This window comes from Oncorhynchus mykiss, chromosome 14, assembly GCF_013265735.2.
Source record: "Oncorhynchus mykiss isolate Arlee chromosome 14, USDA_OmykA_1.1, whole genome shotgun sequence".
Classification (NCBI taxonomy): domain Eukaryota; kingdom Metazoa; phylum Chordata; class Actinopteri; order Salmoniformes; family Salmonidae; genus Oncorhynchus; species Oncorhynchus mykiss.
Genome location: NC_048578.1, coordinates 24,458,448 through 24,481,381, shown reverse-complemented (window position 1 = coordinate 24,481,381; position 22,934 = coordinate 24,458,448). Strand labels below are relative to the sequence as shown.

At 41.0% G+C, this 22,934-nt stretch overlaps 3 protein-coding genes across 3 annotated transcripts; 2 read left to right on the top strand and 1 right to left on the bottom strand.

Moving 5' to 3' along the window:
- The first annotated feature begins 2,184 nt into the window (after window positions 1-2,184).
- Window positions 2,185-4,774, top strand: LOC110489021 (leucine-rich repeat extensin-like protein 3). The gene is made up of 5 exons (XM_021561564.2): window positions 2,185-2,230; window positions 2,806-2,869; window positions 3,008-3,052; window positions 3,258-3,418; window positions 3,641-4,774. Exons 2-5 carry the CDS (start codon window positions 2,815-2,817, stop codon window positions 4,373-4,375), a joined length of 996 nt encoding a protein of 331 aa, XP_021417239.2. The 5' UTR covers window positions 2,185-2,230; window positions 2,806-2,814; the 3' UTR covers window positions 4,376-4,774.
- Window positions 4,775-6,524: 1,750 nt separating this feature from the next.
- Window positions 6,525-14,695, bottom strand: csn6 (COP9 signalosome complex subunit 6). The gene is given in 10 exon segments (NM_001160645.1): window positions 6,525-7,042; window positions 7,273-7,373; window positions 7,640-7,732; window positions 7,825-7,939; window positions 9,713-9,760; window positions 12,541-12,603; window positions 12,811-12,899; window positions 13,268-13,399; window positions 13,717-13,842; window positions 14,635-14,695. Coding segments are annotated over 10 exon segments (951 nt in total). The 5' UTR covers window positions 14,678-14,695; the 3' UTR covers window positions 6,525-6,901.
- Window positions 14,696-15,408: 713 nt separating this feature from the next.
- LOC110489019 (F-box/LRR-repeat protein 12) lies at window positions 15,409-18,787 on the top strand. The gene is made up of 3 exons (XM_021561563.2): window positions 15,409-15,763; window positions 15,876-15,951; window positions 16,844-18,787. Exons 1-3 carry the CDS (start codon window positions 15,663-15,665, stop codon window positions 17,870-17,872), a joined length of 1,206 nt encoding a protein of 401 aa, XP_021417238.1. The 5' UTR covers window positions 15,409-15,662; the 3' UTR covers window positions 17,873-18,787.
- Window positions 18,788-22,934: the final 4,147 nt, after the last annotated feature.

Below are 22,934 nucleotides of genomic sequence, written 5' to 3'. Positions count from 1 at the left end.
AAGCTTAATTTCCTAATACATCATGACTTGTGCCACAGGGTTATTTGATACAGCAGGCTACTTACTGTATGTAGGTCACTGTCCCTCTGACTAAAATAATTGTGTTTCTGTTCATGTGGAAAGAAGAGCTGTAAAGGCCCCTGACACCTGGTTTGTTTTAAGATCAGTCTTGCTGTGTAGACAGTATTTTATGCTTTCGGTAGCGCCTGTCCATGGTTGTCTCGCCTGTAACTACATTGAATACAATCATGCATGTTTTTGTCAAACTTCTGCAATATAGGCCTATTAAAATCCGCAATGCAGGGAAATGTAAAACTATTCCGTAAACCTGAGTTGATAGCCCAGGTGAGACTTGTCCATAACCGGAGGGTCATTTATGTATGGTCCACTGTTTGATTTTACCACAATAGGACAGCGTCGTCTCAACGTAAATTCTCCACCCAGCCAGGTGTTCGTTCAAATCCATCTCATCGAAATTATACACCTGTCGCAAGAAAGGTGCTTATTTCCTCAAATACAACATTCGGTTGCAGGGTCGTGCACATACATTTTTTGGGGGACGTGTTCAAACAAAGGGCACGCAATTATTTTTCTTCCCCACAGGCGCAGTCAGACTCGTTGAGCAGTTGCAGGAGGGGAAAGCCGCAAAATCTGACTAAACTATTTTGAACTTGAATAAATGCTGCACTGAATATTGACCAACACGATTCCAATCAAAATAGAAAATTAAAATAAAAAAAATACTGTAGCCTTACCAACCCAACTCAATTTGTTGCCAGTGATGTATCCTGTAGTTTTCAAACGTTTGGACCCCCAACCCCAAAAAAGCAGTGATAGAAAACGCGTGACCCCCGTGTGCACACGCAAATGTAGCTTGTCATTACAGCCATAAACGGGGATAGGCTACAGAAATAAACTGCGTTTTACACCTGCATTTGGAGCTGAAAGTAATTAATGTTAGCAGCCAATTTCAACTATGTATATGTCACTCATCTGGAGTCCAGAGCAAGCAAAATCATATGGCCTAAGTGTGTGGCGGTTGCAGGATCGGATGGAAAGCATGTTTTGTCTGTACCGCACCATCACTTTGAAGGAAAATATCGTAATAAATTCGCCAGAATGTTACATCTTCATCCCATACTATTGAAGGCAGTACGATGTTAAAGCTGCTTATCTTTAGACATATCGCCAGCAGCCACCCAAACTAGGCCTATCTGGAACAGGACAATTCTCAATCGCCAGGCAACCTATTGTTCTGGCAAAGATGCGTCCGTAGTAGATTGCTAAACTGCATTGTATATGGGTGATAAACGTAGACCTACTTTGTTTTTGCTAGGCAAAACAGGAGGAACTTTAACAAGTTCTTTCTGGTCACAAATCTGGATATAAGCGCCCATTTTTCGCGCCAATTGATGACTGGTCGGGTCAACAACCAACTTTTTGGTACTGAAGTATAGATGAGAATTTAAGGACGACTTGCGTGCAGTGGGTTCAGAACAACTACTAAAATATAGCATTATGGGGGAAATTATACCACCACCAAAAAGGGCATTTGGAGACGAAGGGGCGTGTTAAATATTGCCCCCATTGGTGTGAACTTTAGATGGAAAAATGAAATCTATCAACAAAAAAATTGAAGTTTTATTGTGGACATTTATTGTGTCCCTCGAAACGAACGGTTTCATTTGCCATTTTTTATTAACGGCTTGGTCGGGGACAGTTCCTCTGATTTCAACACACTGCACACAGGCTTGTATATAATGTTCAGTTGCATACCACATGCTGTTCTATATTAGTCTTATTTTCTACACATTCTTGGCTTCATGCTATTGTAGGCCTAGATTGCTTGGGTCCACTTTTGGAAATTCTAGTTTTGCTCTGATGAAAAGGCTGTAAGGTTTTTTCCTAACATGGCAATATTTTCCCCAGGGATACCCTGCTATTTCTACTCAGCAGGTAATGTTTCCTCCCAGACTTTACTGCGAGTTTCCATTTGAAGTCAGGACCTTTTATGACTTTGCTGCTCACGTCCAGGAGTTTTTATTCTTAAATGGCGCCAGAGGCTCTGTATTAAAATAGCGTTTTAAAGGAAGGAGGAGACAATATTATTGTTTCAATGGTTTTGTGATTCTATTGGACAGGCACTCACACGTCAGACTGATTGACATGGAGACCTGTATTTATCACACCTACCCTCACCGGTACAGGAAAGACAGCAGCCCATGCACAGGTCAGTACGGAGTTTCTTCTTTAGCACATATGATCTGATAATTTAAGTAATATTATTCACAATAATCAGTATATTTTCTAAACTGCAGGAGAAGCATAATTTTACACAGAAATTGTATCTCATCTCTCCTTTTATATATTTCCATGCTGTTAAATACCGAGGATAACCAAATATATGCTGATCGTTCACAGGACATGTTATAGCCTACTGCTGTTTGAATGTATTTATTTGCGTTGTCATCTGGTATTTGGCATGCATGGTTTAATTACATTTGGGGATTGGCTATTCTTAGAACAAACACAGAGGAAAGTATGTATATGTGAAGATCAGATCTTGAACAGTTCCCAAGTTTAAGTAAATATATAAAATGTCATAATGTTACTTTCCCACTCGGGAATTAAAACAATGTGATATTTAGATTTTTAGTTTGAAACTGTTACAGGTCACATGTAAATACATGCATCTCAGTATGTACATGTACATTTAATTCAATCATGTATGTCAATGCTCACTGAAAAACAAAACAATTGAGGCATGTACAATGTAAGTGATAAAATGCAGTGGCTGGTTTGCAGGTGGTCAAGATGATTTCTCCATTGTGGCTGGTGGGGGCAATATGCTGTCTAATGTTGCTACCAGGTGGGATAACGTTATTTTAGGCTACATGAGTTTGGTAAAATTAAAGTTATTGAAATTATTGTCCTAAGTAAATAGAAAATATTCAATGTGGAATTGGATGATAACTGATTGAGTCTGTGGCATGTGTATCCTCTGCAGTTTGGCTGGAAGCAAAGTCTCTTCTGAATACTATCAAGCAGGAAGGTAACTGAATGTTTAGGGGGGATGACATTTAAAGTTTTTGCTTTCGAGCTTCTTGATAAAATTATGTGTAGTACCATTGCTTTACTTTTGTTTGATACTGAAAGCAACATATCTATCTGTGGTAATTATAAATGGTAGTTGGCCTCATGTCTTTCTCCCTCTGTGGCTTTGCTCTCCCTCTCCACTGATCCACCTGTCCCCACAGAAATGAGCCCTGTTAGTGATGTGAGTATTGATTCGGACAAGGCTCATGGCTTCCTGACTCACTCACGACCAAAGCGCAATGTGGAACCCAGGTGGTACAGAGGCAACCCCGATTTCCAGGCTTACTACCGCTACTACAATAGCATTGGACACACAGAGGGGGTGAGAGAGGAAAGAAAAACAATCAATAACACTCACGCAATGCATTAACTAATGAAGCACTAACTACTAACTAATGAGGCACTGGCAACTAACTAATGAAGCACTAACCACCACTAAGAATAAATGAGGCATTTGTTTTCTCAAATTATTCCATCTCTCTCTCTGTATGATTGAAATAAAGACAAGATACATATTTTTTTTAATCTGTCTTGTACCTCTCAGCTGTATGAGATTGACCGGATCAGGCTGCTGTACCAGCAGATGAGGCAGCTGGAGCATGTATACGGCCCCAACGCCTCACACTTCCAGAACAAACTGGGAGTACCCACCATCAAGAAGTGCGACCCGGCCATGGACAAAAAATGCAAAGCCCTACCCCCTCCCCCTCCTGCCCCAATAAAAAGCACATCTCAACCCCCTCCTGCTCCTGCCATCTCCCAGGCTGACGTCATGTACCTGTGCAATGCCAAGGACCCCCTCTGCAAGCCCCATATTGTCTACCTCCCCACCGGGGCATTGCCCGTACTGTGCGACCCCCGCTACCACCCCTCCTGCAACCTCCACAAGCTCCCTCCTCCACCACCACCCCCAATGCTTAAAAAATCTGCCCCACAACTACCACCAACCGCCCCAAAAAAGTCATCTCCCCCTCCGGCCCCCATCCACACCTACAAGGGCATGGAGTATGACTGCAATCCCTACTGGGACCCAGACTGCCTGATAGACCACCCACCCAGACCATTCCATGGCAAAGCTGGCCCACCCCCTCCTCCCGTTGAGGTGGAACCAGTTGAGGCCTCGCCACCCCCTGCAGCCAGCAACAAGAAAGTGGCCCATCCCTATCCCTACTATGGCTACCCCTATAACTATAACTATGGGTATGAACTCTATGATCCAGTCCGCTTCCAGTACCCCTCACCACCTTCTGATTCCCCTGATGATAGTGGTAGTGACTAGCTCATCAAAGCTCTAAAGGCAGCTTTACTTACGCCTCAAGTGTTTTGGCAATAATGAAAGAAGAGTTGTTTTCCCCTGAAGATGTAGATTTAGAAGGACGAAGCAGCAGAGACCATAATTATAGGTATTTGAGCTATAAAGCATGTAATCGTCTTATCAATGTGCTGGTGATGCTGTTATGGGCAGGAGAGCAAACCTAATTGTACAGCAATGACCTGCAGGAGAGTGATGCTATATTACAATGATTGGAAATATTACAACGATAAGACTGATTTATTAGTCCAATGCGCCATTGTCTATTCAGCATCCAAAATCCTTATTCAATTACACAATTTTCATAGCAAAACAAATAAAGTAAATATTGACTCAAATTATGAAAAATAAACTTTTAAAAAACTGTCTCTGGCTTCTCTCTCTACTGAACTCTGTTTGCATGTATACCACATGCCAGTATTGCTTGTTCTGCTAGTTACTATAGGTTTTGTGTAATTAAAAGGCAAAAATTAAGATACGTGGCAACAGTGAGAGCTTGAAAGAGAGGAGGATAAAATCCAATAGAGGAGGAAAGCTGACTTCTGTCTTTGCCACATGGCTGGTAAACTCGGGCTACTAAAGAAAAAGTGCAGGCTGGCGGTCATTATGTTGACATCTGCTGCCTTTTAATATCCAAATAAATGCTGACCTGAAACTGTCCAAACTCTGTTTCCTCCACCCCTTTCCTGTCTAATGCACCTCACACAGTACCTCCCCAAGGCCATGCACAGCAGGAACAGACTACATAAAAAAAAAAAGGTAACTGTTAACACATTGTCACCTCCGGCCAATAATCCTAAAAACCATGCTGACTCCACAGACCTGACTTTATACACTTTTTTTAACCTGTGGGTCTCTGTATTGTGTGTGTATCTACTTGAGTACAGGCTACCTTTAAGCCAGGAACGTGGGTTCGATTCCAGCTGGGGTCACCAACACATGTATGCATGTATTACTAAATTCTTAGTCCTGTTTATACCTGGTTCTAACATACGTCTTTTTCCCTGATCTTATCCACATCTTGATTGTGCCTTCATTTTTAAACAGGTTTACTGTAGATTTAGTGGAAATGCGTTCTCTAGAGTGATGAATTACGCTTCACCATCAGGCAGTCCAACAAATTAATCTAGGTTTGGCAGATGCAAGAACGCTACCTGCACCAATGCATAGTGCCAACTGTAAAGTTTGGTGGTCGAGGGATAATGTCTGGGGCTGTTTTACATGGTTCGGGCTAGGCCCCTTAGTGACGGGAAACCTTAATGCTACAGCATACGGTTTCCTGTTTCAGCATGAAAATGCCCCCATGCACAAAGCAATGTCCATACAGAAATGGTTTGTCAACTCTATCAAACATAATTGGAACGCTGACTGCGGGCCAGGCCTAATTGCTGAACATCAGTGCCCGACATCACTAATGCACTTGTGGCTGAATGGAAGCAAATGCCCTCAGCAATGTTCCAACATCTAGTGGAAAGCCCTCCCAGGAGAGTTGAGGCTGTTATAGCAGCAAATGGGGGACCAACTCCATATTAATTCCCATGATATTGGAATGAGATGTTCAACGAGCAGGTGTCCACATACTTTTGGTCATGTAGGGCCAGGATATCTGGTCACACTGCAGACACATTTTACTAATGCAATGGCTACAATGTGGACACAATCATAATGTGAATTAGATCAGGACAAAGGACGCATGTTAGCACCAAGTATAATCAAGGCTCGAGTAAAAGTGTCAGATACCTGTTGTGTTACGAGTATCTGTTCACTAGAGATGGACGGAAGCACTACTGTGTTATTATAAACCAGGTGGTTTGAGCCCTGAATGCTGATTGGCTGAGAGCCATGGTACATCAGACAGTATACCATGGGTATGACAAAACAACCAGTTTTATAATAGCAATTAGGCATCTCAGGGGTTTGCGGTATATGGCCAATATACCCCGCACCTGGCTGTATCCAGGTACTCCGCATTGTGCACAACTGCCATTAATTGGCAAGATACCACACATCCTCGGGCCTAACTGCTTAATTCTTTATTTGTTAATGAATCTGTTAGCTATAATTTAAATTGATAAATGGCCTTATTTGACTTTTTATTGGATAAACAAATCAAAGTCCCAAGAAAAATCAGCAGATTATTTATTACTTACAGAAACATGGAACAACAAAACAAAGAAAAAGGGAAATTGTATTTTCTGTTCACATGCATACTCACAAATGTTAAAGTGTGAGTGAAAATGTGAGTGATTTTGTACACGGTTTCCTTCTTCCTGTTTGTGTGTGTGATTTTCTGGTATAGACAGGAGGCCTTTGAGACACTTCTAGCATTTGCTACCTTTGAAAACAAACTGGTTTGATGAGAACAACATTCACTGGTATCTGAGTGTGTGTGTGTCACAAGTGTTACTTAACATAAAATACAGACAAACAAATGGAAAAGCAGTGCTTGTGACCTCTCCCTCTCTTCCTCCAATTACTCTTTCTCCGTGTCACTCAAAAGAACAGTCCTCTCATCCTCCGGCCGATGCCCTGTCTATCATACAAGACGTTGAACTTGTTGATGAACTGATTCATGCTGTTGCAGGTCTTAGTGATGGTACCTAGGTAAGCCATGAGGCCCACGTCATTGCATTGCTGAAAAAAATGAATATGAGATTAATATGCTTTTACAGTACTGTGCCAATCCATCCTGTCTAAGCATTCTCAAATCATTACCCTTGAGTGATTTAAAGAAGGAATTTTGTTAAGGTTTTGTTAATTATCCTGATTATCACATCACCAAGACTATAATCTAAAAACAATGGTGCACACATGTTCACACCAAGAGCTGAGTTTTGCTAAGTGCCTAGGTGGGGATGACTTACATCATAGAAGTCAGTCTTGAATTTGATGGTGCTGAGAACAGGCAGTCTATGGCACAGGGCATTGGCTTCTCTGAGGATCTCGTGGTTAAATGGCACCTCTCCTGGATCGTACCAAATCAGAAGGGGAGAGTTAAGAGAGCACGAGGGAAAAATATACACACAACACAACAGGTGAGATAAGATACAGTTGGGATATACCAAGGAGAAGAGACAGGTTTGAAAGACCATGTTTTTTTGTTTTTTTTTAAAGCAAGGGCTGGAAATTATATCGATGTTAGTATCAGCATCTTCTTTCCAGACTCACTTGAACATGCATTATTTTGGTCTTTCATCCCTCATCACACGACAGAGTAAGCAGTTCTCTCACCTGCTTCCACTGCTTTGACATATTCCAAGATGACTTTCACCCTGCTGTGGAGCATCTTAATTGCACTGTGTTGTGCTATGAGATGTTCGGCCACTGAACAGAAGAGACACATAATGGCGTGACGGTGTTTTAAAAAATGCCTGTCAGACAGTGGGGGGTAAATAGGCCACCTTAACTACAGTTACCTGTTGAATTCTCCCCTGTGCCTGTGGCTGTCATGCGAGCCACGTGATCCACTCCGATTCGCTCCGCTTCTTCTGTGGCCAGAGTGTACCCCAGCTCAGCAAACAACATGGTCGCCTGGGATTGGTCAAGTCAGAAGGACAGACAAGCTTACAAATCAGCCACTAGTACTAATCACGTTGGTGTGTTTCCATATATATATATATATATATATATATATATATATATATATATATATATATATATATATATATATATATATATATATATATATATATATACACACACACACTAAGCCTATAAATAAAATTGTTGCTGGCCAAATTGACCAGGAGGGGGGAAAAACTACGGTAGGCAGACTATTAGCGCATCACCCACTTATGGGAGAGCAACAGCCTCTGCCATATGGACACATTGATACACCGTGATCATTGGTGGTTAAATGAGCGCATGGAACTCAGATGGCTAATAACTTCCATGGTCAACTAATTCAAAATACATTAAACAATTTGGGTTCATTCAATCACATTGATCTCTCTACTAAACCGGCCTGCCCCCTTTCTATCTGTCCTGACTTGAGCTCAATCAACTGTATGGAACTGAAGCTGTCTCTAGCGAAGTTGCAACATCGTATTAACTAGCCTATTCTGGACCCTCAGTTTCCTGCACACCAGTGAGCTCAGGTCAGACAGCTGTTCTTGCGCAATGGACTTACTGTGTGAGGTGAAGAAAAAAATGACTGAGAATCTCAGCTTATTAGTAGTAGCTGTGGTGAGTTAAGACAATCAGAAATCAAAATGGGCACATTCCTACATTTGAGCCAGGTAGGCTACTTCAAAGCATCCCTCAAGACAGAGAAACCAGACCCATGTTCATTGCTGCACTTCAAATAAAAGACATTGACAAAATGTACAAAACTCCTAAATGAGGGTTATGAAATAAACCATAACTTCTTTCTCACAAGTGTAGCAGGTTGTGAACTCTGGAAACAATGTTTCCACTCTGAGAATGAGAACATAAATGACTGTAGTAACAAAATGCATTAACAGAAATTAATGTAACCAAATGACAGGGATTAACGGTACATTTACTACTGGTGACATATGTAATGGGGAATGTATCAAAATAAACAAATCAAAGAGCAAACGATTCACACAATGGAACAACGAATGCACAATAATTGGCAGGAGATAGCGGAGTGCATTCTAGAAAGCAGAGCGCAGGCCTTCTGGAGAGACACAGCTATAGGCCATCTTCGCCACACACCCCTTCCCCTTGTCTCACCATTTAAAATTAAGACTAATTATCTTCACGCATATTTTAGATGCTTTTCACTGACAGCCGCCACTCAAATCAGCTAGACCTTTTGCTACGGCTGCAGTCTATAAAATACTTCCTCACATGCCATTTCTCTCCTGTTCTATTGGTTTTCATATCAACTTTCTTTCCTTGTCCAGAAGCAAAAGGCACAATCCTAGTCATATTAGCAACCCATTCTAGTTTTTGCATCATTAGATTCACCATCTTTCTAAGTTTCTAACAGAGATTTTAATCTGTCATATACCGCTGGCATCAGGTGAGGTGTTTAGAATGGCGTTTTTTAACCGCAAATTGCATTTTGGCAAATGTTTGAAAATTATTTTTTATTGGCTGCTTCATCACAGGAATTGCATATTTTGTTAAGATTAATTACCATCATCTAAATGTGAATTCTGTCATTCTGAGCACCATGGTCGGACGCCCTAATGGGTTACGCACCCAATGCATACGGGTCTGGGAAATTTCTCAAATGGGCGGTAAATTAAAATCTTCCCGGTTACGTTGTCCAGCGCCACATTTTCCTAACGGAAACCCTGGTGTGTGTGTGTGTGGTAGGAGAGCTTGAGTTACCTCTCCACTGATGATGTCGATGACAGACTCATACACACTGACAGGGAGCTGGGGGAGATGGGACATGAGCTTCAATTACCACAAGTAGAAAAGCTATCTCTACCGCGTCATAGCAATATAACTGAACGACATAAAAGTAACTAAAAATGTAATTTATGAATAATATTTGACACTAACATATACAGTACCAGTCAAAAGTTTATACACACCTACTCATTCAAGGATTATTTATTTATTTTTTACTATTTGCTACATTGTAGAATAATAGTGAAGAAAACAAAACTATGAAATAACATATATGGAATCACTTAGTAACCAAAAATGTGTTAAACAATTCCTAATTTATTTTAGATTCTTCAAAGTAGCCACCCTTTGCCTTGATGACAGCTTTGCACACTCTTAGCATTCTCTCAACCTGCTTTACCTGGAATAACTAACAGTCTTGAAGGAGTTCCCACATATGCTGAGCACTTGTTGGCTGCTTTTCCTTCACTCTGCCTTCCAAATCATCCCAAACCATCTCAATTTGGTTGAGGTCGGGTAATTGTGGAGGACAGGTAATCTAATGTAACACTCCATCACTCTCCTTCTTGGTCGAATAGCCCTTGTGTTGGGTCATTGTTCTGTTGAAAAACAAATGATAGTGGGACTAAGCGCATACCAGATGGCATGGCGTATAGCTGCAGAATGCCGTGGCAGCCATGCTGGTTAAGTGTGCCTTGAATTCTAAATAAATCACAGACAGTTTCACCAGCAAAGCAACCCCACACCATCACACCTCCATGCTTGGAACCACACATGGGGAGATCATCCATTCACTTACTCTGCGTCTCACAATGACACGGCGGTTGGAACCAAAAATCTCAAATTTGGACTAATCAGACCAAAGGACAGATTTCCACTAGTCTAATATCCATTGTTTGTGTTTCTTGGCCCAAGCAAGTCTCTTCGTCTTATTGGTGTCCTTTAGCAGAAGTTCCATTGCAGCAATTCAACCATGAAGGCCTGATTCATGCAGTCTCCTCTGAAAAGTTGATGTTGAGATGTGTCTGTTACTTGAACTCTGAAGCATTTATTTGGGATGCAATTTCTGTGTCTGGAAACTCTAATGAACTTATCCTCTGCAGCAGATGTAACTCTGGGTCTTCCTTTCCTGTGGAGGTCCTCTTGAGAGCCAGTTTCATCATAGTGCTTGATGGTTATTGCGACTGCACTTGAAGAAACGTTCAAGGATCTTCAAATTTTCCGGGTTTAACTGACCTTCATGTCTAAAAGTAATGATTGGCGGTCGTTTCTCTTTGCTTATTTGAGCGGTTCTTGCCATAATATGAACTTGGTCTATCTTCTGTATACCACCCCTACCTCGTCACAACACAACTGATTGGCTCAATAGGATAGGATAGAAAATCCACATATTAACTTAACAAGTCACACCTGTTAATTGAAATGCATTCCAGGTGACTCCCAGATGAAGCTGATTGAGAGAATGCCACGAGTGTGCAAAGCTGTCATCAAGGCAAAGGCTGGCTACTTTGAAGAATCTCAAATGTATTTAGATTTGTTTAACACTTTTTTGGTTACTACATGATTCCATGTGTTAATTGATAGTTTTGATGTCTTCACTATTATTCTAAAATGTAGAAAATAGTAAAAAGATAGAAAAACCCTGGAATGAGTAGGAATGTCCAAACTTTTGACTGGTACTGTACAGTTGAAGTCAGAAGTTTACATGCACTTAGGTTGGAGTCATTAAAAACTTGTTTTTCAACCACTACACACATTTCTTGTTAACAAACTATAGTTTTGGCAAGTCGGTTAGGACATCTACTTCATGCATGACACAAGTATTTTTTTCAACAATTATTTCACTGTATCACAATTCCAGTGGGTCAGAAGTTTACATACACTAAGTTGACTGTGCATTTAAACAGCTTGGAACATTCGTGAAAATGATGTCATGGCTTTAGAAGCTTCTGATAGGCTAAGTGACATAATTTGAGTCAATTGGAGGTGTACGTGTGGATGTTTTTCAAGGCCTACCTTCAAACTCTGTGCCTCTTTGCTTGACATCATAGGAAAATCAAAAGAAATCAGCCAAGACCTCAGAAAAAGAAGTGTAGTGTTTCCAAATGCCTGAAGGTACCACGTTCATCTGTACAAACAATAGTACGCAAGTATAAACACCATGCGACCCGTCATACCGCTCAGGAAGGAGACGCGTTCTGTCTCCTAGAGATGAACGTACTTTGGTGCGTAATGGACAATGACCCCCAAGCATACTTCCAAAGTTGTGGCAAAATGGCTTAAGGACAACAAAGTCAAGGTATTGGAGTGGCCATCACAAAGCCCTGACCTCAATCCTATAGAAAATTTGTGGGCAGAACTGAAAAAGCATGTGCGAGCAAGGAGGCCTACAAACCTGACTCCGTTACACTAGCTCTGTCAGGAGGAATGGGCCAAAATTCACCCAACTTATTGTGGGAAGCTTGTGGAAGGCTACCCGAAACATTTGCCCAAGTTAAAACAATTTAAAGACAATGCTACCAAATACTAATTGAGTGTATGTAAACTTCTAACCCACTGGGAATGTGATGAAAGAAATAAAAGCTGAAATAAATGATTCTCTGCTATTATTCTGACATTTCACATTCTTAAAATAAAGTGGTGATCCTAACTGACCTAAGACAGGGAATTTTTACTAGGATTGAATGTCAGAAATTGTGAAAAAAACCCAGAGTTTAAATGCATTTGGCTAACGTGTATGTAAACTTCTGACTTCAACTGTATATCGTCCATTATATAAAAAAAAATCTAAATGAGAAACTCACATCTGTGTGTTTGGTCATCGGGTTGAGCTTGAGGAAGAGAGGACTCTCAATTATCTCACACACCTGAAGTGAAAAGAGAGGAAAAGCCATTAAGGAAACAGCACACAGTTGGCCAAATAACCTCAAATGACTGACATTTACATCTTTCAAATCACAACAATTCACTGACCAATTACAGTAATAGTTACTTTTATCATGCCTCTAATTCTTCCCCCATGGAAAATGCCCAACCACATGGAAAAGAAATGTATTCTCTTTTGCTCCACCTACCTGCTTGTGAATGTGGATGTCTGATTGGTCACAAGGACCCCCTGTTGTATACCAGCCCAGGAACTCCATGTCCTTGAAGACCTGTTTGACTGAAAGAAAGCAGAGGTCAGGTGCAGTAGGAATTCCATGTTTTTGAAGACCTGTTTGACTGAAAGAAAGCAGAGGTCAAGAAGTCAAGTAGGTCCCCCCACTAATGTAATCTTATTCACTGTGACCTAAAAGGCAAAACTCATCCTAGACCAGCACCTATACAGAGGTTCAGTTCAATTTATAACACCAAGGGCTTCAGGTACAAGCCTACTATGACATTTTTCCACTTCAGAGATGGTGGGAAACCATGACACAGCACATCAATCAATCACAACTTTTGATCTAGTACTTTCACCAATATCAGTAATCAATGGGGAGTGACATCTGACATTTTCTTTGTATGGTAGGTTAGTGAAATTAGACTCACACTGCTCCTCCTTGGTGTAGTAGTACTCCTTGTCAATGTGTGCTCGGTCATCTACCAATTGATGAAGCAGCTCAAAGGAGTTCATCACCTCAATGTTTCTACCCTCCTGCTTCCCGATTAACGCGCCGATCACTTGGTGAGAAGGAAAGGATGCAATGCAACATTAGGCAGATGGTTGGAATTGATATAGCAAAGCCCATTGAAATTGTGTCATTAACTGTAACCTCTCCCATGTATGATTCCCTTCCCACTGTTGAGGTATTGGTTCTCTTGTAGAGTCTTAACTATTTTAATTAATGTCTTAAAGTTGAAATACTTTGAAAGAAGTTTAGACATTTACAGAGCAATTTACTGAAAAAAATGTAAATATCTCTCATCCCCTTATTCCATGCCAAATGTAAGACTGTATACAACTATCGGTATTCTTGAAAACTGATCACCTCACATACCCTGCATGGGCCGCCCCTCCTGGGAGCGGATGCGAATCCAGTGATCTGAGATGTTGAGGATGACCAGAGGATGCAAGGCAACAGAGACACTGCCGGTGACCCCAGATACCATAACACTGGGGCTGGCTGTGGGACAGAGAGAGAGGGTGGGTTTCCTTTAAAGCCAAACGTAGCTAATATGGCTTTAACACGACCGCCTGCCTCAGAGCAAACAAAGCATTTGTGTTCTTGTCTTTAATAATGTATATTTTTTGACGATGGTTACAATATCCGTGTGCAGGTGAATTGGGTGGATTTGAGTAATCTAACTTTACAGGAAGAGTAACGTTACAGTGATGACTAGTTCAATTAAAAAATGGCATTGATTCTATTCCTCAAAGCTTTGATTTTCAATCCAATCCACATTTTAAAAGATGCCATCATGAAACTTACTAACAGCTTAGAAAAATATAGTTAACTACTCGCTAGGTATAGAGGACCTGTTACTGCGCTGTTATTAAAACTAGCTAAGAAGGCAAAATAGGTAACGTTTAAACATGTTAACTGTTACCTAGCCAGCAATCGATAAACTAACGCTAGTGGTTTACATTGTTTAGTTTAGTTAGGTAATACGGACGGACCAATCAATATGTGACGGCGGATGAATTAGTTCGTTAACTAGCAAACATTAACTGCACTTGTTTGGAAATTGCATATACCAGTAACGTTAATATACACACAAGTACTGGACAGTCACCTTATTTAAATTAACTAACGTTAGGTAGTCTCGCTGTAGTAACGTTAGAAAACGCATAAGCGAAATAATGGCAAGCTAAATGCGCTAACACCATCGACAAAGGAGTATAGTTGAAACCTACACAATATGTATACAACCTTATCATAATCAGATAAATCAATTGTGCTTTTAAAGGAAATTACCTGCCCCATCCACCTCCATTCCACCACCATTGCTCGTCGCCATCTTGTCCGACTTACAGCTGCGCAAGCCCAGTACAACGAGGCGTTTTTTCTCAAACGCCAACATGGAACCCAAACCGCGTGCGCTATCGTGCATACATTTATTTCCCCCCCTACACCAAATGTGATCACGACACTCAGGTTAAAATATCAAAACAAACTCTGAACCAATGACATTAATTTGGGGACAAGTCGAAAAGCATTAAACATGTATGGTAATTTAGCTAGTTAGCTTGCACTTGCTATATAATTTGTCCTATTTAGCTAGCTTGCTGTTGCTAGCTAATTTGTCCTGGGATATAAACATTGAGTTGTTATTTTACCTGAAATGCACAAGGTGTTCTACTCAGACAATTAATCCACACATTCAACCGAATCGTTTCTAGTCATCTCTCCCCCTACCCCGCTTTTTCATCTTTGAATTTATATGGTGATTGGCATCTACACTTTTACCAGGACAACCAGCAAAACATGTTGTCTTTCAATCACCCACGTGGGTATAACCGATATGAAGATGGCACGTAGGTACCAGCTTCTTTAAACAAACGAGCAGATGGGAGCGGCAGGACTTTCAGCGCGATCTGCGTCAGAAATAGGAATGACTTTTAGTTTAGCCCTTGGCAACGCAGACGCTCGTTAGCAGCTGGAGGAGTGTGGGTGCAATAATTGAATAACATGGATTTCTAAATTTATTTTGCGACGCTCGCGCACGCAACGTGTCCGGTCTGGTCAGCATGTAAGGGGCAGTTTTTGCTGCATTTACACAGGAGTTTTGAGGATATATGCTTCGGAAATTATGCCGTTGTTATGCTTATTTATTATTTAAAATGTTTAAGCCATTGTATATATTTGGTACGGTCCATAAAATGTGCTAATTTCGGAACGTTGTAGCTTTTAGCACCCGTTTCTGCGGGGTTTATTACTTGAATGCAACTTTGGTACGTCGGTGTATTTTGTCCGTGTACTCGACGGTACTTTTTGTTTACAAAATGGCAGACTTCAGAACTTCTACCCTCGATTACTTTCCAGAGAACATTTTAATTGATATTTTATCATATTTAGGTGTGCGAGAGCTCATCCGATCAGGAAGGTAAAACAAGTTAGCTGAAGTCGAAGTGCTCAATATCCATTTTCGTGATAACGTCAATGTTAGCTTGAAGAACACTTCTCTTTGTCATGTCATTCATGTGGTGTATTTGCAGGGTGTGTAAGAGATGGAGACGTCTTGTAAAAGACCAAAGATTATGGCGAGTTGTTGATCTAACTGCATGGAAAGGGGTAAGAATGGTGTCCGTTATTGCATGTTGATCTTACCATTTCAAGATTTGTCATGAAAAGATTTCTGAGGCTACCATGTCCGTCTAAAGACGTCAGCCATTTTGTGATATAGCCATGTTTATCAGGTTCTACATTCAATGATATTTCAGAAGACTTGATTTTATTATTGATAGCTACTTGTTTGAGACCTCTCACATTCTGCAACAAAATGCAATGTTGATACTTGCATTGCAGGCTTATTTCCAGTGTTGGGGGAAGTTACTCTGAAAATGTGTATAATTTACAAAATGACCAATTACTTAACACTAGAAGAAGTTAACCTACACTAAAGCTACCCTTATTAAGACAAATATGGTTTACTTAACTAAAGTTACTTTGAAAAAGTAGTTCACTACATCCAAACTATTTTGTGAAATTGTATCATTTTAAGTGTCAGGCTACAAATTGCAAGAACAATGACTTTGGGGTCATATGTTAACAAAATGTGTAATGTAGCCTATTAAACACAAACTGTTTCAAGTGAGAATTAGGAAGGTTGAATCCTGAAAATGAAAGGAAATTATTGCCTACTTAAAACACTTAATTCTTTGCAAGAAACAGTGTAGTTCTAGTAGTTAGCGATATGGAAATGAACTACTGAAAACACTACCTGGTTTGAATTTAGTTCAACTACCACCAAGCTACTGCAAAATGTAGGTAAATTACTAGTTGAACTACATGTAGTTCACTACTCACCAGCACTGCCTATTTCCTACCTGTTGACTAGCTAACTCTACAGAACTTTCAAGTCATCGCTCAAACACTGATGCATTGTTTCTTCCCCATCTCTCCCTCATTGGATGTTTTCATTCTTCAACTGCTCATCCTGCCCTTGGTGTCCATTTTGGGTCAGGTGACATCGCGCATGCTGTGGGTTCTTCTACGCCAGTATCTGGGCACTGGGCTCCGATGCCTGCGGCTGCGTGGCTTGCTGCTCTCTGCTAGAGGTGGGGCCTTTCTCTCAGAGTCCTGGCTCAAGGCTTTGTCCTCCAGGTGTCCCCGTCTGCGTAGTCTTTCCCTGCTGCACGCAGACCTGAGAGGCTTGCACAGTTGCCAGCTCCTGCCCACAACACTGCAGGTCCTAGAGTTGCGTGGCTGCGAGCTACCACAGGGCTTTTTCACCCAGACCCCACTCAGTCCTGAGAAACAAGCTGGAATGGCATCAACCGCTGCTACTCAGCAACAGGGACGTGTTCAAACTGGGAAAGTGCCTGCCTCCACATCAGGGATTGCCATTGAGACGATGGTCCTTGACAACGTGCCCTCCTTCACAGACCAGCACCTGCAGAGTCTGGCGTCTTGGTTAAGGCTTAGCCGCCTAGAGCTCCGCAACGTCCTTCGTGTCACAGCGGAAGGCCTTAGGCGCAGTGCCGCCCAAGAAACCGACTCAGGCTTAAACGGGCTCTCCAGGCTCAAGTACCTGGAGATAGGGCACTTTGGGCGGCCGGGCGCCCAGCTGCAAATGGCCTCCCTGGGGCTCGGAGTGGGCTGGCTGGGCCTAGAGGAACTAAGCCTTGGCGGTAAGGAGGTGGGACCAGGCCTGCTGTCCGCCAGCCGTCTGAGGGACCTGAAGCGCCTGCGCCTGAGATGCTGCAAGCTGAGAGAGATGCAGGTGCTACGTAGCTGCAGGACACTGCGGGACCTGCGCAGGTTGGAGTTCTGTGAGGTGTTCTTCCAGGTTTGCCCAAAGACACCAGAGAGAGAGGGGGAGGTGGAGAGGCAGGGAGAGGGTGAGGAGGGGAGGGAGGGTGGCACAGATAGTGGTGATGATAAACTGGAGGAGAATGACCCCGTGCCAAGTCTGCGCCGCTCACTTGCTGCTCTGCTGCCACAATGTGCACTGGTGTTCACCAACTGCACCGTTACAATAACCTCAGACTAGATTACATACTGGATATGTTACACATTTGGTCCCTTATTCTACTGTTGTAAAACATTCCTCTCAATTCAGCCTGTTGCAAACTCATGCTTTACCTTCATTCACATATGTAAAAAAAAAATAATAATAATAATAATAGAAAGCTGCAACAATTTTAAACTCGCTTACAGTTTATGCTATTGAACAAAGGGACAGTTCCTGTGACGGCCATTAAACCATTATGAGAGGAAGTGCCTGTTTGCCGTATTCCCATCCACAATGGATAAGTGGTGGTTCCTCTTTTAGTCTAAATGTGTGTAAGGAAGTGGTTCAACTTAAAAGCTTGTTTTAATTGTACACCAGAGAAGCATTGCAGTGACCAATAAATGATGACTTCAATCATGTACTGTAACGGACCTGCTACAGCCATCGGATGTCCAGCACTGCCATCAGCCATTGAGGGAATTCTTCCTTTGAAAACATTGAAAGCTGCTGTACTGCTTGCGTTGCGTCTAATGGCAAGCTCAATAATTGCAGAGGTTCCGTTCTCGGCGGCTGATGTGTGCATTCATTCTATCTTGTGAATGGAAATATTGAGGGAAGTAGATTTTGGTTGGTTTCTGTGTAGCAGGTAGGACGTCACATTGACGGCAAAATATATTGGAACTCTGGGGGGGGGGGGGGGGGGGGGGGGTTTAAATAACAGCTTGGACAGTTATCAGTCCGTTGCTGGTATTATGCAATTTCCAAACCATTGCAGTTAAAATTTGCTGTAGCTCACTATGTTTTGCTAACTGGAAAAATACACTTATCCCCACTTGAGTTGTGTGATTCTCCAAAGAAGTATGTTATCTGTATTAATTACGAGAAAGTAGAAATGAAAACTGTTATAAGCTTTTTCCATCAAGAAACTGTGGTAAATAAAAATGGCACAATGTATTTTATGTGCGTGGGAAATGATTATCTATGAATAATGTTTCAGGGTTGAACTCCTATATATGCTTTGTAAATAATTCAGAACAAAGGAAAGGACATTGGGATGATATATCATTACCATGATATGTCGGGGAGGGGGGAGTCAATGTTCTATCATGATAAAATTATATACAGTGCCTTGCGAAAGTATTCGGCCCCCTTGAACTTTGCGACCTTTTGCCACATTTCAGGCTTCAAACATAAAGATATAAAACTGTATTTTTTTGTGAAGAATAAACAAGTGGGACACAATCATGAAGTGGAACGACATTTATTGGATATTTCAAACTTTTTTAACAAATCAAAAACTGAAAAATTGGGCGTGCAAAATTATTCAGCCCCTTTACTTTCAGTGCAGCAAACTCTCTCCAGAAGTTCAATGAGGATCTCTGAATGATCCAATGTTGACCTAAATGACTAATGATGATAAATACAATCCACCTGTGTGTAATCAAGTCTCCGTATAAATGCACCTGCACTGTGATAGTCTCAGAGGTCTGTCAAAAGCGCAGAGAGCATCATGAAGAACAAGTAACACACCAGGCAGATCCGAGATACTGTTGTGAAGAAGTTTAAAGACGGATTTGGATACAAAAAGTTTTCCCAAGCTTTAAACATCCCAAGGAGCACTGTGCAAGCGATAATATTGAAATGGAAGGAGTATCAGACCACTGCAAATCTACCAAGACCTGGCCTTCCCTCTAAACTTTCAGCTCATACAAGGAGAAGACTGATCAGAGATGCAGCCAAGAGGCCCATGATCACTCTGGATGAACTGCAGAGATCTACAGCTGAGGTGGGAGACTCTGTCCATAGGACAACAATCAGTCGTATATTGCACAAATCTGGCCTTTATGGAAGAGTGGCAAGAAAGCCATTTCTTAAAGATATCCATAAAAAGTGTCGGTTAAAGTTTGCCACAAGCCATCTGGGAGACACACCAAACATGTGGAAGAAGGTGCTCTGGTCAGATGAAACCAAAATTGAACTTTTTGGCAACAATGCAAAACGTTATGTTTGGCGTAAAAGTAACACAGCTGAACACACCATCCCCACTGTCAAACATGGTGGTGGCAGCATCATGGTTTGGGCCTGCTTTTCTTCAGCAGGGACAGGGAAGATGGTTAAAATTGATGGGAAGATGGATGGAGCCAAATACAGGACCATTCTGGAAGAAAACCTGATGGAGTCTGCAAAAGACCTGAGACTGGGACGGAGATTTGTCTTCCAACAAGACAATGATCCAAAACATAAAGTAAAATCTACAATGGAATGGTTCAAAAATAAACATATCCAGGTGTTAGAATGGCCAAGTCAAAGTCCAGACCTGAATCCAATCGAGAATCTGTGGAAAGAACTGAAAACTGCTGTTCACAAATGCTCTCCATCCAACCTCACTGAGCTCGAGCTGTTTTGCAAGGAGGAATGGGAAAAGATTTCAGTCTCTCGATGTGCAAAACTGATAGAGACATACCCCAAGCGACTTACAGCTGTAATCGCAGCAAAAGGTGGCGCTACAAAGTATTAACTTAAGGGGGCTGAATAATTTTGCACGCCCAATTTTTCAGTTTTTGATTTGTTAAAAAAGTTTGAAATATCCAATAAATGTTGTTCCACTTCATGATTGTGTCCCACTTGTTGTTGATTCTTCACAAAAAAATACAGTTTTATATCTTTGTGTTTGAAGCCTGAAATGTGGCAAAAGGTCGCAAAGTTCAAGGGGGCCGAATACTTTCGCAAGGCACTGTACTGTGCAAGTAGTTCAGCGTGCACAAGAGATGGAAGACCATTTAAAACAGTTTTAATCCTCAAATGTGACACACAGCCATAAGACAACAGCCTAACCTAATAATGCAACACAAAACTGTGCTTCTACACCTGCATTGCTTGGGGTTTTAGGCTGGGTTTCTGTACAGCACTTTGATATATCAGCTGATTTAAGAAGGGCTATATAAATACATTTGATTTGAAAACATTCTAGTATATTTCAGCCAATAACAGATCAGTAGGCCTGCAGTCATAGTGAATGGTAGTGAAATGCATTACTGAACGTGAGCGTAAGTGTCTAATGGACTATTCTCATTGTAAGCGGTAATTTTGCAGTAGCACGTTGACTTTGAGAAGGTGAAAGAGGAGACTTAAGTTCCAGGATTTGGTAAAAGTTTTAATACAGAGCTTTTGGGGTACATGTGAAAATGCAAATGCTGATAGTGACAGGCTGAAGGAGCCATGAGATATGGCCAATAGCATGGTGGTAGAGCATGGCTAAAAGGCTCATTGTTCTGAGAATAATAATTTACAGTTGGCTCAAAAGTATTGTGAGGGTGACACATTTTTTGGGTTGTTTTGGCTCGGTACTCTAGAACTTTGGATTTGAAATGATACAATGACTGAAGGTAAAGTGCAGGCTGTCCATTTTAATATGAGAGTATTTTCATGCATATCGGGTGAACTGTTTATAAGTTACAGCACTTTACATATTCCCCTCATTTTAAGGGACCAAAAGTATTGGGACACATTAACTTTGTATTAAAATAGTAAAAAGTTAAGTATTTGGTCCCATATTCCTAGCACACTGGCTACGTCAAGCCAAATGTTTGTTTTGGTTGTGTTTTAAATTACTTTGTGCCCAATAGAAAGGGTAAATAATATTGTCATTTTGGAGTCTCTTTTATTGTAAATAAGAATAGGATATGTTTCTAAACACTTCTACATTAATGTGGATGCTACCATGATTACGGATATTCCTGAATAAATCATGAATAATGATCAGTATGAAAGTGAGATGCACAAATATCCTACCCCCTCAAAAAAATGCTAAAGTCTCCTGTTATTGTAAGTGAGAGGTTAGCATGTGTTGGGGGTATGGTATTTGTGGGTCTAACTTTCTAACTCCATTATTCAGGATATGGATGAAAATACCCTAAATGTAAAGCTGATAGTCTGTACTTTAACCTCAGTCATTGTTTTATTTAAAATTCAAAGTGATGGAGTACAGAGCCAAAACAAAACAACTTTCACTCTCCCAATACTTTTGGAGCTGACTGTATATAGTCATTCTTAATGACATAAACATGCATCATTACAGACAGTGGTTGGTATGAAACTGCTACAACATTCAGTGAACAGAGAGACATTTGCTACTCTGTCATGGTTTCTGGTACAGAGTGTTTTATTCATTTTAATTTTATTTAACTTGGCATGTCGGTTAAGAATGAATTCTTATTTACAATGACGACATACCCACGACGCTGGGCCAATTGTGCGCCTCCCTATGGTACTCCCAATCACGGCCGCATGTGATTCAGCCTGGATTCGAACCAGGGACTGTAGTTTAGAAAAAAGAATTGCAATTATGTTAGCACAGCTGAAAACTGTTGTCCTGATTTAAGAAGCAATACAACTGGCCTTCTTTAGACTAGTTGAGCATCTGGGGCATCAGCATTTGTGGGTTCGATTACAGGCTCAAAATAGCCAGAAACAAATAACTTTCTTCTGAAACTCTTCTTGTTCTGAGAAATGAAGGCTATTCCATGCGAGAAATCGCCAAAACACTGAAGAGCTCGAACAACGCTGTGTACTACTCCCTTCACAGAACAGCGCAAACACGGACGGCTCTAACCAGAATAGAAACAGGAGTGGGAGGCCCTGGTGCACAAATGTGCGAGAGGACAAGTACATTTCAGTGTCTAGTTTGAGAAGCGGATGCCTCACAAGTCCTCACCTGGCAGTTTCATTAAATAGTACCTGCAAAACACCAGTCAAAACAGTTTTCAGCTGTGCTAACATAATTGCGAAAGGGTTTTCTTTTAAAATTATAAACTTGGATTAGCTAACACAATGTGCCATTGGAACACAGTAGTGATGGTTGCTGATAAAAAAATCAGCATAAAAAATGTTTCCAGCTACAATAGTCATTTACAACATTAACAATGTCTACACTGTATTTCTGACCAATTTGATGTTATTTTAACAGACAAAAATTGAAATGCATTTAAAATAGCAACACACTTAAAACAATAAATTGAAAAAGAATCAGTCAATAAAAGAGATAAAATGTTATCAAACATAAACACAAAGGCATCATTGATTAAAACAGGATTTTAACACC